This window comes from Salvelinus alpinus, chromosome 11, assembly GCF_045679555.1.
Source record: "Salvelinus alpinus chromosome 11, SLU_Salpinus.1, whole genome shotgun sequence".
Taxonomy (NCBI): domain Eukaryota; kingdom Metazoa; phylum Chordata; class Actinopteri; order Salmoniformes; family Salmonidae; genus Salvelinus; species Salvelinus alpinus.
This window is the reverse complement of record NC_092096.1, coordinates 40,624,682-40,640,308: the sequence shown is the minus strand read 5'-3', so window position 1 is coordinate 40,640,308 and position 15,627 is coordinate 40,624,682. Positions and strand designations below refer to the sequence as shown.

General features: G+C 43.6%; 1 protein-coding gene across 3 annotated transcripts in view; it reads right to left on the bottom strand.

The window, feature by feature from the left end:
• Nucleotides 1–15,627, bottom strand: part of LOC139534160 (synapsin-3-like) — a 125,241-nt gene that overhangs the window by 31,182 nt on the left and 78,432 nt on the right. For all 3 annotated transcript variants that reach the window (XM_071332995.1, XM_071332997.1, XM_071332996.1), the window contains exon 7: nucleotides 2,211–2,273. In XM_071332995.1, coding sequence (XP_071189096.1) covers nucleotides 2,211–2,273 — 63 coding nt within the window. The remainder of the gene's footprint in view (nucleotides 1–2,210; nucleotides 2,274–15,627) is intronic.

Here is a 15,627-nt window from a genome sequence, read left to right as displayed (position 1 = left end):
ACAAACTATAGTTTTGGCAAGTCGGTTAGGACATCTACTTTGTGCATGACACAAGTAATTTTTCCAACAATTGTTTACAGACAGATTATTTCACTTATAATTCACTGTATCACAATTCCAGTGGGTCAGAAGTTTACATACAGTCAATTTAGTGTGTCTTTAAACAGCTTGGAAAATTACAGAAAATTATGTCATGGCTTTAGAAGCATTACCTTTAAATTGTTTAACTTGGGTCAAACGCTTCGGGTAGCCTTCCAGAAGCAGTTGTGTGAATTTTGGCGCATTCCTCCCGACAGAGCTGGTGTAACTGAGTCAGGTTTGTAAGCCTCCTTGCGCGCACACACTTTTTCAGTTCTGCCCACAAATCTTCTATAGTATTGAGGTCAGGGCTTTGTGATGGCCACTCCAATACCTTGACTTTGTTGTCCTTAAGCCATTTTGCCACAACTTTGGAAGTATGCTTGGGGTCATTGTACATTTGGAAGAGCCCTTTGCGACCAAGCTTTAACTTCCTGACTGATGTCTTGATGTTGCTTCAATATATCCACATAATTTTCCTTCCACATGATGTCATCTATTTTGTGAAGTGCACCAGTCCCTCCTGCAGCAAAGCACCCCCACAACATGATGCTGCCACCTCCATGTTTCACGGTTGGGATGGTGTTCTTCGGCTTGCAAGCCTCCCCCTTTTTCCTCTAAACATAACGATGGTCATTATGGCCAAACAGTTCTATTTTTGTTTCATCAGACCAGAGGACATTTCTCCAAAAAGTACGATCGTTGTCCCCATGTGCAGTTGCAAACCGTAGTCTGGCTTGACGGCTGCGTGGTCCCATGGTGTTTATACTTGCGTACTATTGTTTGTACAGATGAACGTGGTACCTTCAGGCGTTTGGAAATTACTCTCAAGGATGAACTAGGCTTGTGGAGGTCTACAATTTTTTTCAGAGGTCTAGGCTGATTTCTTTTGATTTTCCTATGATGTCAAGCAAAGAGGCACTGATTTTGAAGGTAGGCCTTGAAATACATCCACAGGTACACCTCCAATTGACTCAAATGATGAAAATTAGCCTATCAAAAGCTTCTAAAGCCATGACGTAATTTACTGGAATTTTCCAAGCTGTTAAAGGCTCAGTCAACTTAGTGTATGTAAACTTCTGACCCACTGGAATTGTGATACAGTGAATTATAAGTGAAATAATCTGTCTGTAAACAATTGTTGGAAAAATTACATGTCATGCAAAGAGTAGATATCCTAACCGACTTGCCAAAACTATAGTTTGTTAACAAGACATTTGTGGAGTGGTTGAAAATGACTCCAACCTAAGTGTATGTAAACTTCTGACTTCAACTGTGTGTGTGTGTGTATGTATATGTATGTATATATATATAGTGTGTGTGTTTCTAGCTTCCTTGTGTGTTTGCGCGCACCCTGTGGTGGTGCCACTTGCTAATGACCCACTTAGCTAATTGTTATGCTGCCTGCCCGGTGCCTGGGTGCACTGAGGCGAACAGTCACATGCTTGTTTTAATCCTTGTTGTTATTTACAATGGTCTTATCAGAAAAATTATCTTGGGTTTATGAGGCATGAGACGGCTTCTCTCCAGAGTTTAAAATGTTGTATTCAATGGAGGACGGAATTTGATCAAACATGGACTGTAGAACAACATGGTGAAACAAAGAAGAGGAATAGGATATAAGGATAAATGAGGATTTGCACTGCTGCAGACTAACACTTACAGTAGCATATCCAGGCATTTATGAGGTAACTAGAAGAGAGGTCTTCAGATCCTGACGCTGATCAGCTTGCCGATGCCCATGTCATTCCCACATCTCCTCCCTAACTCCTTATGAACATGTAAACCCCCTGGAAAAGCCCCCAAAGTCACTTCCTATCAGACACACTGTGAAATCATGGGTTGCAGCTTCACACCCTTCTCCACCTCCTCTCCAAGACTGATAGTCTGCTTATGGAAGGGATGTCATGCCATCATCACGCTCAGAGATACACTGAGAAGAGAGAAGGAGCCTGGTCTGTTATGTACAGCTCAACTCCTAACTGTACAGTATGTGATAGGTTAGCATAACAAACACAAACAAATCAAGACCAGACATGCAATGGTGAGGTGGAGAGATGAGCAGCCAGGGAGTGCCCAGACCTTAGTTGTGGTGGTGTGCGCGTGCGAATCAACGTCGCAGGGAAGCTTACCTTGCCAATGCCAGCGTGGGCATGGCCCATCTTGACCACCACCGGGAACGTTGGTGTTGTCACCTGGGAAAGAAGACCAAGTAGAGTGTTACCACAGTCTGAAAAACCACTGGCAGAGGAGAGAACATGCAGTATGCATTAATCCTAATACCAACTAAGTGGATGAAGGGTTTCTCTGAAGAGCAACTTTGATATCGTAAATGGGTAGCGTGTTAGGACTGTGAAGCAGGGAAAGCGTTTTAGAGCTACACTGAGGTCCAAATAATTATAACCAGTATCTAGCTATACCTAATTTGATTGACAAGGGCTCCAAGACTATGACTTGGCTATGATTGGACTGCGCTGTCCATGTGAGTGACTGACTACTAAAAGCCAAACACAAGTTCCTCCCTAAACTTAATTGCGAGGCATAGCTCAGACCTGACGTATGGTATAGAATCAAAACCTAATTTAAAGTGAAAGACTTCTCAAAGACCATTATCGAAGTACCACATTGAACTTAAAGCCTCCCAATTTAGGGAAGCATGAGGTATTTTCTGAAAAATGTTGGTTTATTACACAAAAGAGACGTTCTGGGAAACGAGAAAGAGCGAGACCAAAGCCACAGCTTCTTGGGATGGGTTTAGACAACCCAGCCCCACCGCAGGCGTCATGGGCTTTCTCATAGCATGGTGTGCAATGTGAGAGGAGGATGAAACGTCAACGGACGACTTCAAACGTGTTCATTAAAACACATTCTTGCCACTGATAGATCCCTTGATACCATTGTTAGATGGAAATGTAATTTAAAGAGAGGGCTTATCCAGTTTGAAACCAATTTCTAAATCTCCTATTGTTTGAAATGGCACACAGCAATGATATAGACTCACTGGAGAGTTTGCGTCATCGTTCTCTATGTAACAGCCCCCTTTAGTTAGATTAGACTGTATCAAAGCCATCACATAAGTTACATGCATTCCGACAAATGTACAGTTGAAGTCGGAAGTTCACATACAGTGAATTATTAATTTCAGCTTTTATTTCATCACATTCCCAGTAGGTCAGAAGTTTACATACACTCCATTAGTATTTGGTAGCATTGCCTTTAAATTGTTTAACTTGGGTCAAACCTTTCAGGTAGCAAATCCACAAGCTTCCCACAATAAGTTGGGTGAATTTTGGCCCATTCCTCCTGACAGAGCTGGTGTAACTGAGGCAGGTTTGTAGCCCTCCTTCCTCACACACGCCTTTAGCCTCAAATGATGTCAATTAGCCTATCAGAATCTTCTAAAGCCATGACATTTTCTGGAATTTTCCGAGCTTTTTAAAGGCACAGTCAACTTAGTATATGTAAACTTCTGACCCACTGGAATTGTGATACAGTGAATTATAAGTGAAATAATCTGTCTGTAAACAATTGTTGGAAAAATGACGTGTGTCGTGCACAAAGTAGATGTCCTAACCGACTTGCCAAAACTATAGTTTGTTAACAAGACATTTGTGGAGTGGTTGAAAAACAAGTTAATGACGCCAACCTAAGTGTATGTAAACTTCCGACTTCAACTGTATATTACACTAGGCAGACACTAGAGAAACCTGGTCAGTTAACAGTGTTATGGTGGTGTTAATAATATGGCATATCAAGTTGTGGTATGGTAAAAACAGTTAATTTGTCTAAGAAGTATTCTTCTGAGTACATTACCTGAACAACACGAATGGGGTGTGTGTGTGTAACATCACTTACATTGTTATTGTAATCTTACGGTACAATATAACATCAGCGTTATAAGGTGGGCCTGGGTATAAGACCACACTCCTCCTGGCACACTCATTTAGATAAGCAGAGGAGACATTTTCAGTCAGAGCAGAGGGCACACAGCCAGAGTACGCACACAGCTGTGAGCTCAGGCCTGACAGATCTGCTAGGGCAAAGGCATCTGCTGCTATCGTTTTATCCACCCCTCATCTGGCTGTCAGTGGACAGGACTGAACAGAACAGAGAAGATCCCCGTCTGGATGTTGTCTGGTTACTGTTCACAGCGCTCTACTCTTGGCTCATAGAAAGACAAGTGGACTCCTCAATGTACCTCTCAATTCATCATTTAAATTCTGAAGAATAAGCTACCTACCGATCAACAGTTCCTGGCCATTTATGGAAGGTAGCTCCCTTTGTGGTAGGTATTTCCATTTTTTTAAATGGAAATCTCCATCAATGCCAGAGAAAAGCACATTCACTAAGCCTCAGACGCAAGCTGAGTTATTTTGTATTCGGTACATGTGAGCTATGTAGCAGGGAGACACCTGATATAACATGTGTATGAGAATGACTGAGGACAGTGGTTTCCCTGTGGGGGCTTGTCCTAAAATGACAGAGGTGGTTTTGGGCGGGCAGATTTGTGGCCGCCAACTCTGTCTGGATGTGTAATCTGCAAATCTCCCAGTCATTCCCATCAATGACTCTGGCACCCCAATGGTGGAACAAACTCCCTCACGACGCCAGGTCAGCGGAGTCAATCACCACCTTCCGGAGACACCTGAAACCCCACCTCTTTAAGGAATACCTAGGATAGGATAAAGTAATCCTTCTAACCCCCCCCCCCCTTAAAAGAGTTAGATGCACTATTGTAAAGTGGTTGTTCCACTGGATATCATAAGGTGAATGCACCAATTTGCAAGTCGCTCTGGATAAGAGCGTCTGCTAAATGACTTAAATGTAAATGTAAATGTAATGTGGCAATGACGGGAGACACGGTGCAGGGAAGAGACCACATCCTATCTAATGAGGTTACACTGGCAGCAGGGAACATCAGAAGGAAGATCAAATAAGTCTGGTCACTAAACCTGGCATAAAACCATCTCAGACTGAGACGTGCTTATGAGCTTTCAGACGTGTACATTTTGATTTGTCTCAGCTTTTGTTTTCTCACAGCTGCATGAATTACTGTACTTGCCTTTCCTGTTCCCACCCGAAAACCATTAACAATGTGTTCAGTATGGTCAAGTAATTGAGAAAACACACACAAAATCTAATTAAACGGCCAGTGATTTCACCAGTCTAGGTTTGGTTTCACAACATGAGGTTGCCGTCATTTACAGTAACGCACCAGACGACCCGGTCTGGCACATACTTCAGGGAAGCCCATCCTTCGGGCCAAAACACTCAGTCATATATATACAGTGGGGAGAACAAGTATTTGATACACTGCCGATTTTGCAGGTTTTCCTACTTACAAAGCATGTAGAGGTCTGTCATTTTTATCATAGGTACACTTCAACTGTGAGAGACGGAATCTAAAACAAAAATCCAGAAAATCACATTGTATGATTTTTAAATAATTAATTTGCATTTTATTGCATGACATAAGTATTTGATCACCTACCAACCAGTAAGAATTCCGGCTCTCACAGACCTGTTAGTTTTTCTTTAAGAAGCCCTCCTGTTCTCCACTCATTACCTGTATTAACTGCACCTGTTTGAACTCGTTACCTGTATAAAAGACACCTGTCCACACACTCAATCAAACAGATTCCAACCTCTCCACAATGGCCAAGACCAGAGAGCTGTGTAAGGACATCAGGGATAAAATTGTAGACCTGCACAAGGCTGGGATGGGCTACAGGACAATAGGCAAGCAGCTTGGTGAGAAGGAAACAACTGTTGGCGCAATTATTAGAAAATGGAAGAAGTTCAAGATGACGGTCAATCACCCTCGGTCTGGGGCTCCATGCAAGATTTCACCTCGTGGGGCATCAATGATCATGAGGAAGGTGAGGGATCAGCCCAGAACTACACGGCAGGACCTGGTCAATGACCTGAAGAGAGCTGGGACCACAGTCTCAAAGAAAACCATTAGTAACACACTACGCCGTCATGGATTAAAATCCTGCAGCGCACGCAAGGTCCCCCTGCTTAAGCCAGTGCATGTCCAGGCCCGTCTGAAGTTTGCCAATGACCATCTGGATGATCCAGAGGAGGAATGGGAGAAGGTCATGTGGTCTGATGAGACAAAAATAGAGCTTTTTGGTCTAACTCCACTCGCCGTGTTTGGAGGAAGAAGAAGGATGAGTACAACCCCAAGAACACCATCCCAACCGTGAAGCATGGAGGTGGAAACATCATTCTTTGGGGATGCTTTTCTGCAAAGGGGACAGGACGACTGCACCGTATTGAGGGGAGGATGGATGGGGCCATGTATCGCGAGATCTTGGCCAACAACCTCCTTCCCTCAGTAAGAGCATTGAAGATGGGTCGTGGCTGGGTCTTCCAGCATGACAACGACACGAAGCACACAGCCATGGCAACTAAGGAGTGGCTCCGTAAGAAGCATCTCAAGGTCCTGGAGTGGCCTAGCCAGTCTCCAGACCTGAACCCAATAGAAAATCTTTGGAGGGAGCTGAAAGTCCGTATTGCCCAGCGACAGCCCCGAAACCTGAAGGATCTGGAGAAGATCTGTAGGGAGGAGTGGGCCAAAATCCCTGCTGCAGTGTGTGCAAACCTAGTCAAGAACTACAGGAAACGTATGATCTCTGTAATTGCAAAAAAAGGTTTCTGTACCAAATATTAAGTTCTGCTTTTCTGATGTATCAAATACTTATGTCATGCAATAAAATGCAAATTAATTACTTAAAAATCATACAATGTGATTTTCTGGATTTTTGTTTTAGATTCCGTCTCTCACAGTTGAAGTGTATCTATGATAAAAATTACAGACCTCTACATGCTTTGTAAGTTGGAAAACCTGCAAAATCGGCAGTGTATCAAATACTTGTTCTCCCCACTGTATATATATACACACATACACATATATATTTTTTTTGCGTGTGAAAGTCAGACAAGTGGATCATTTAGGGCCGAAGGCTGTCATGAATCACACTTCCCTTTCCTCCAAACACCTCTGTCACATTCTTAAATCCCCCCACCTCACTCAATTATAAAGTTGAGCTCAGTGGAACGTTGGGTCGTTGGCATGCAGACAAATAGATAAAACATTGAATTTTTTTTTGTTGCACCAGTCTGTTGGACCCATGGAATTTCCCACAAACTAAAGGGCAGCACTTTGAACTGAGGGGACATGAGTCATCCAACGACCCCGCCTTTGCAGGTGTCATCATGTTGGACGAGGCTAATTGTCACGTAACTTTTGTGCCCAAATAGCCATCCTTAGTGAATCACCACATTTATAATGGCAGGACCTAAAAAGTTATTTGACCACTATAATTGCCCAAGGATCCTTGTGAAGTAGAGGTCTGGGTCTAATATAATGTACAATGTAACAGTGGTACTGTAAAACATTTATCGTAAAACTTCAGATGTTGGTTGGCAATTAATAAAACAATGAGCGGCTAGACAAAAAGGCGATCTAAGAGAGCGGGTGAAAGGTCAAACAAAACACATTCTCCACAACATTAGCTAGGAGAGTGGCCAGATGGATAAGTACTTAGATGTACATTGTAAATAGGTACTTATCAAGCTCTGCTTCGAGGGGGTAGAGTCATTCTAAGGGGGCGCATCAATTATCCAACGCAACACATGGTGCATCCATCCCCGCATATGTATGATCTCTTAATTTTTATGATAGCCATTCAAAGCTGCCACATCAAGGAAGCGGACAGCAGCGAAAAGACTTACGCAGACGAGGAGAGGAGGAGAGCTGGGGGACCCTGACCCAGGCCGCTGTTCAAAAAGATCTCCTGGCATCAAAACCAAAGACAGCCTGTTCACATAAAACCCTGCTCAAAGATTAACTTGGCCTTGAGAGACGAACGAAGAACACACAAATAACTGACTGTAATCACACACCTGGCCTGAGTGGATTTGATCTGCCCCTTTGAAATCAGCATGGCAAAACCTCTCAACTATTCCCGTACTATATATGTATGTGCTGTAGTAACTTGAAACAGTGTTCTGTGGATTGATTAAACTTTTACAAAATCAATATCAAACCTGGAAGTTGAGGATTAATATTTTCCATAGAAATTTTAACAGGTGAGTGAATGGATGGTTAACTACATATTCCAAACCAGACTGTCAGAACATCATCTTGTTCATCAGGTTATTCAGTGGTTTCTCTGAGGTCTTTGATTGTGCTTGGTGTGGTAAACGCACAAGAGTTTGGGCATCAAGAAAACACTCTTAACCTAGAGCCAACCATCTATCGTCGCCATCTTCAGACCCACATGTACACTTTGTGAACTTCTTTGTAAGCAAACCACTACACTTCATCATAGCCAAGTCACTACACAAGATAAACGTGCCACGGCCTTTGTAGTTGTACTTCCAGAAAATAACTGAATTAAAAGTCGTAGACATAACACACCACTCCCAACATGATACTGGTATGACATACTGTTCCCAGAAGAGAGAGACCAGACGACACACCGTTTAAGTTGTATTTACAGTAATGGTAAGCCTTGTGCTACTGACGAGCCACCGCAAACTATACATCGGATGCTCAGTGTATCACATCGTAAGTCGTTAGACTGCTAATGGGGCATGATAATTATTGTCATGGAATTCAGGGTCATCTGGCTTCCATTGGGATCCATCCTGATCGGAGTGTGTTTCCATGAGGGAAACATCTGTCTGGAAAACAGACAGACTTCCATCCCCATTTTCAGGGATGGAAGTTTCCAGAGTGGAAGTTTCCTGAGAATACCGAACACCAAGTTTGTGATGGAGATGTATTTGATGGTGAAGAGTCTGAACACTTTGGCCAAGGCACCTGCGAATGGTTCATGGGTTTCGAAGAGAGGCAAGGAAGAAGTTAGAAGTATGCAATGTCCGTGGCACTTCGAATTGAGGCAATGGCTGGCCGTTCAGAGATATTTCAAAGTCATCTTCGCACATCTGCACAGTGTTCTGAGGAATACACTGACAAATGTTGAGAAAATATTGTGCATATGGATATGACTCATAACTAAGTCATGATTCAATATGATTTAATAACAGAACACGGCCACTACTTCACTCAGAGGCCATCTATTTTAGGTAAACACAGGTATGCGTGTAGGTTATGTCATACCCCCCAATGCATAGCCTAAGTAGAAGAATAGATACTACCACTACCAAAACAGTTGCTATTTCAATCCAACTTTGCTGTGGTGGTTCAGTAAGAGTCATGCAGCAGGGCTATTAGTGCTAATCAAATCACTAACCTAGCTACATTTCAGCTGGCGTCTACATTTGAAAAAAGTGAGAACCAACATAAATGGGACAGACAGAGCCTTTGGCAGTGCCAGTCCTTCAAAAACGATCAGTGCTGCAGGGCATTCCTCTCTGTCTAAAAAGGGAAAGATGTCACATTCCCATTTTCCAGGGTTAGGCTACGATACACTGGGTCTTTGGAAAAGCGTCTGCAGAAGTAAGGAGGCAATGTATGCAATTACACCCAGCAAAGTCACTCGATCCTGGGATCAGGAAAGCTGTGAACCTCTGGTCATTGGCCTCTGAGAGGAGGCATACATAGAGAAAAGATTGTTTGATAGAAAATGTCACTTTTATTGGAGTTCTAGTTCACAACATCATGTTTCTGCCCGAAAGGCCTTCAACAGATAGTTTGGACGAGGAATTGGCATAACCAGTTTACGCATCAGTTTCATTATACCTCCCATCAGTTTCATGTACACAACTTGACAGTTTATGTAATTACTCATACCTCTTCTTGTGATGCAGTTGTTGATTTTTCATGTTTCGATTGATTTATGATGTTTAGAAATTGCAGTAAAAGTTTCTGGAAAGTAAAAGTAAAATGTTCTTTTATGAGCTTTGTCCAGAAGTTGAACAATTTGAACGACTTTCCCAATTTCATGCAAGCCCATAAACACATTACATGACAGATTGCTGGGCGTTTGTCTTTGCACAGCTCTGATGGGTTTTTCATTTATACAATATGCTAATGAGGAGATGGGCAAAAATAAACATTCCAAAAGTCAATTTGGCAACGGGAGTTTGGAGCAGATGGTCGAGGTCCTGGTTGCTGATAGAACAGACGACTGGTATTACAAACTTTGTTTACTCAATTTAAAACTGGGTTCAACAGGCAATTTGCACTGAGAGGGTTTAGAAAGTTTAATTGAAAGTCAGAAGCAGGCCTTAAAACAGTTGGTAACAGTAAATGATCCACTTTTGCAAATAGGGTTAAGATGTGATAGGACAGCCAAATTGAAATACTCAAATTGAAATACTCAAGTGTCCCTCCAAAACACTAATCAACTAAGGGACTCTACAGTCACACAACAAAACCATTTAGTTGAGGGGGTGCGTAAGAGAACTGGGAAGTGTGTTATAGTGAAGGCCTAAATGAGGAGCAAAGGAAATGGTTTTGAACCCCCCACACCCTGCCCTTAAAAGCACCATTCCCTCTAGGACTAATACACTGTAAAAGTCAAATCCATATCCAGAGCCAAAGCCCTAAAGTGGCCCAATGGATTAACATCAGAAGGAAGATCAAATAAGGAGAGAATAAATAAAGTGGGCTAAGCAAATGAAACAAGGCCGGAACATAGAACAGGTGCTAATACTGTGGAGTTCTATAGGCCTCTGGAAAGTGACGGTTTCCTTCTCTATTAACATCTGTCCGGATGAGGAAGTACAGACCATAGAGTCAAGAATCCCTCCAGCTAGAAGGGAAACGAGAGAGTTGTTCTGACACAGCCAGGAGTCCCGGGACACACAGTTGATGTAGTAGATTGGTGTTGCCCCGGGAGATTTATTGAACAGGAAGAGAAGGGCTGTTGGGAAATCCACCACTGAGTGGCCACTCAAACGTAGCAGTCCGCCACTCAGAGTTAAATGGGAAAGCATGATGTAGCCTGATAACCTTGTAATGGGCCTTGCATGTTATTAGCACCTAAGGTGGTGTGAGATAAGCCTAAGGGAAGGGTTAGAGTACTCTCCTGAACTGATGACGTTGTTGTTACCAATCGTGCTAATGCTCACTTTAGGAAGCGTGGGGCAAGATTTAGAACTTGAACAAGCATGAAAATATGATTGGATATACAGTGCCTTCAGAAAGTATTCAGACCCATTGACTTTTTCCCACATTTTGTTACGCTACAGTCTTATTCTAAAATGTATTAAAATCGTTTTTTCCCCTGATAAATCTACACACAATACCCCATAACGACAAAGCAAAAACTGTTTTTGAAATTTCTGCTAATTTATACAAAAAACAGAAATATCACATTTACGTAAGTATTCAGACCCTTTACTCAGTACTTGTTGAAGAACATGTTGAAGAACATTTTGGCAGCGATTACAGTATAGATTCTTCTTGGGTATGACGCTACAAGCTTGGCACACCTGTATTTGGGGAGTTTCTCCCATTCTTCTATGCAGATCCTCTCAAGCTCTGTCAGGTTGGATGGGGAGCGTCGCTGCACAGCTATTTTCAGGTCTCTCCAGGGATATTCGATCGGCTTCAAGTCCAGGCTCTTGCTGGGCCACTCAAGAACATTGAGACTTGTCCCTGAAGCCACTCCTGCATTGTCTTGGCTGTGTGCTTAGGCTCGTTGTCCTGTTGGAAGGTGAACCTTTGCCCCCAGTCTGAGGTCCTGTGACTCTGGAACAGGATTTCATCAATGATCTCTGTACTTTGCTCTGTTCATCTTTGCCTCGATTCTGACTAGTCTCCCAGTCCCTGCTGCTGAAAAACATCCCACAGCATGATGCTGCCACCACCATGCTTCACCGTAGGGATGGTGCCAGGTTTCCTCCAGACGTAGCGCTTGGCATTCAGGGCAGAGTTCAATCTTGGTTTCATCAGACCAGAGAATCTTGTTTCTCATTGTCTCCAAGCGGGCTGTCATGTGCCTTTTACTGAGGAGTGGTTTCTGTCTGGCCACTCTACCATAAAAGGCCTGATTGGAGGAGTGCTGCAGAGATTTTAGTTAACTAGGCAAGTCAGTTAAGAACAAATTCTTATTTACAATGACGGCCTACACCCGCTAAACCGTAACCCGGACGACGCTGGGACATATGTGCTCAAGCCCAATGGGACTCTCAATCACGGCCAGTTGTGATACAGCCTGGAATCGAACCAGGGTCTTAGTGACGCCTCTAGCACTGCGATGCAGTGCCTTAGACCGCTCCGCCACTTGGGAGACATGGTTGTCCTTCTGGAAGGTCCTGCCATTTCCAGAGGAATTCTAGAGCTTTGTCAGAGTGACCATCAGGTTTTTGGTCACCTCCCTGACCAAAGCCCTTCTCCCCCGATTGCTCAGTTTAGCCGGGCGGCCAGCTCTAGGAGGAGTCTTGGTGGTTCCAAACTTCTTCAACATAAGAATGATGGAGGCCACTGTTTTCTTGGGGACTTTTAATACTAAAGAATATTTTTGTTACTCTTCCCCAGATCTGTGCCTTGACTCGGAGCTCTACGGACAATTCCTTCGACCTCATGGCTTGGTTTTTGCTCTGACATGCAGTGTCAATGGTGGGACCTTATATAGACAGGTGTGTGCCTTTCCAAATCATGTCCAGTCAATCGAATTTACCACAGGTGAACTCCAATCAAGTTGTAGAAACATCTCAAGAATGATCAATGGAAAAGGATGCACCTGAGCTCAATTTTGAGTCTCATAGCAAAGGGGCTGAATACTTAGGTAAATAAGGTGTTTTTTATTTCTAAAAATCTGTTTTCGCGTTGTCATTATGGAGTAGCGTGTATAGATTGCTGAGGATTCTTTAAAAATGTAATCCCTTTTAGAATAAGGCTGTAATGTAACAAAATGTGGAAAAAGTCAAGGGGTCTGAATACTTTCCAAAGACACTGTACATAAGCCCTCAAAAGGTTATTGTCATTTCTTGCAATATTAGCTCTACCCTCTGACCTATACTGTATTTCACAAGATTTATTGCCAAGTACATGTGATCATACACAAGGGAGTGCATGCATGTAGATGTTGGCTCTTACTCTACCGCACACCTGAGGAAAACAATAGAAGGAACAGGCAGCTCCTTTTGGAAAAAGAGGGGAATCTTCTGCAGACTACACAAAACCAGAGCCCAAATCTCAGGACAGCCACTGCTTTCAATGAGGGCCCCAGTACAGAGGAAGAAAGAGAGGGAAGGGAACATCAAGGGGGGAAAAATATATTTTGGAACAGCTGGATGCGGCACACCCTGGCTCTATTTATACCCGGCAGAAGGGAGAGCCAACTTCTACCGTAGAACGAGTCCCGGGCAGCTGGCCGCCTCGCTTTTGATGTCTCACTCAGACCAAACCCTGGCCTGGCAGCTCCATCCTCATAGCCCAGGGCTGCTCCACTTCCTCACCTGGAAAAGGGCTCCGTTTAGCATGGCAAAGGAAACGGTTTGTCTAGAGAACGACATCTGAGTAGAAGAGTGGTAAGGGTTCGCCTGGCCTGACCTCTTTTTTACCCAGGATGGGCTGGATAGGGCATACTATATAAGGAGAAGTGACAGGGAGTCACTCAGGGACAATGGGGCGCTACAAGGAATTGCAAGTGTGGTGTGAGGGTTTTGAGTGTGGTTTGAGTATATTGCTTCATGTCCAGTAAAGCAATAAATTGAGGGAGTCTTCTCAGTGTGCCTATACGCCCTGTCTCTAAAGACAACATTTATCATTATTGGGTTAGGCAAAAGCAATCTCAAGCTTCTTTCTCACGATCTGCACTTTGTATGCTGTCCTTTATACACAACCAAGTCTAATACTTTGCTTTAAAACTGAATTTACAGCCACCAATTCCCCAAATATATACAACACTTACAGCCACTTTATGACCAGTTGAAGGAATAAGACAAAAACACTGTTCCATTGTAATGGTGAGAGTAAACGTTTATCGAAACTCTAAAGGTCTATGACATATTCTCTCTCTAAAATGGCCAAGTTATCCTCAGTTGCCCAAACATCACTATCAATTTGAGGACATTAGTGTGAAACAGCACAATGTTCCCATGATGATGTGGATAAACGTTTGTGCAGGGTCTCCTGTGGTGCTGTAAATCTGGATTTGGGATGAGCAGCGGTACCTCACATAGCAGATTGTCCGGTAACACCGCGGTTCACCTAGTCCACACACACCCAACGGGCCATGGTCTGGCCTGGTTCGCCACTACCAGAGGAGGAGCAGAGGATGAGCCAAGCACAATGACAGCATGCTGATGGATAAAGGACAATACACCATAACTCACAGGCCACAGTAAGCCCCACACCCGCTTAGATCACCATTGACAATGGTTCAATGCTACCGCAAAAATGAAGTCCATGTGTTAGGGTTGCGGCATGTAAGCCATGTGTCCTTGTAAATGCAATACATAGAGCTACAATATCATCTATCTACACAATGTAGTGAACACATTCAGTGTAATTATAGTAGTGGGCAGATATTAATACCGTTCAAGTCATACAGTGCGATATCATAGTGACGACATGTTATGGTATGCGTATAGGGAAAACAGCAACTAATAGGGGTATTCCTGTGAAATCATGTCTATATTTAGGCTCCCACAATTCCCTCGGACATATGGTTGTCTCCACGCAGTGTGACCTCTACATCCGGTGAATCCACGGCCCTCCAACCTCCCTACCCATGAATCACTGGTCTCCAGTCCAACCACCATCCTTCACCGATTAGCTAAGCCCCCTCCTCCCACTCACCTTCCTTAACTGTTTCTGGGAAGGACTGCTGGTTAAGCAAGAGGAAACACACGTACTGACCCATTGTAAACTGCCAGTGGAATCCTACTAGAACTAGATGCCAATAAATGCATAGGAGCACAGTGCATTACCAGTACAATAACACACTGGTTGGAGATAGCAGGTAGCCTGGCGATTAAGAGCGTTGAGCCAGTAACCGAAAGGTCGCTGGTTCGAATCCCCATGCCGGCAAGGAGGAAAAATCTGCTGTTCTGCCCTTGAGCAAGGCAGTGAACCCCCAACAACTGCTCCCCAGGCGCCGACGACGTGAACGTCGATTGAGGCAGCTCCCCCCACCTCTCTGATTCAGAGGGGTTGGGTTAAATGCGGAACACACATTTCGGTTGAACGTATTCAGTTGCACAACTGACTAGGTATCCCCTTTCCTTCCCCTTCAGTGTCCCTGGCATGTTGCAAGGATGAGAAGAATAGTCAACAATATAAAAACACCCAATGACAGCGATTCCAGTTACTCATAATAGAGTGTACAGTTACTGGGTTTATCTTCTAGTTTGACAGCACATAGATCATTGGAATGGTAAACCTAAATAATGTCTAACAGCCCAGGCCTTTCAGTGGTCAGTCAATGAGACAGCCTTATGTGACCAAAGTAAATAGAAAAGTCATTTTTACTGTGCTCAGCCTGTTACCGTGACTACCCTGCATTCCCTCAGCCTCCTGGAATTCTAAGGAGCTATTTCCATACTGTCATGCGTCCTGTGTATCCCAACTGCTGTGCGGTGTCTCATTGCGTAATGCAACATAGTCATTTTGGGGGTTTC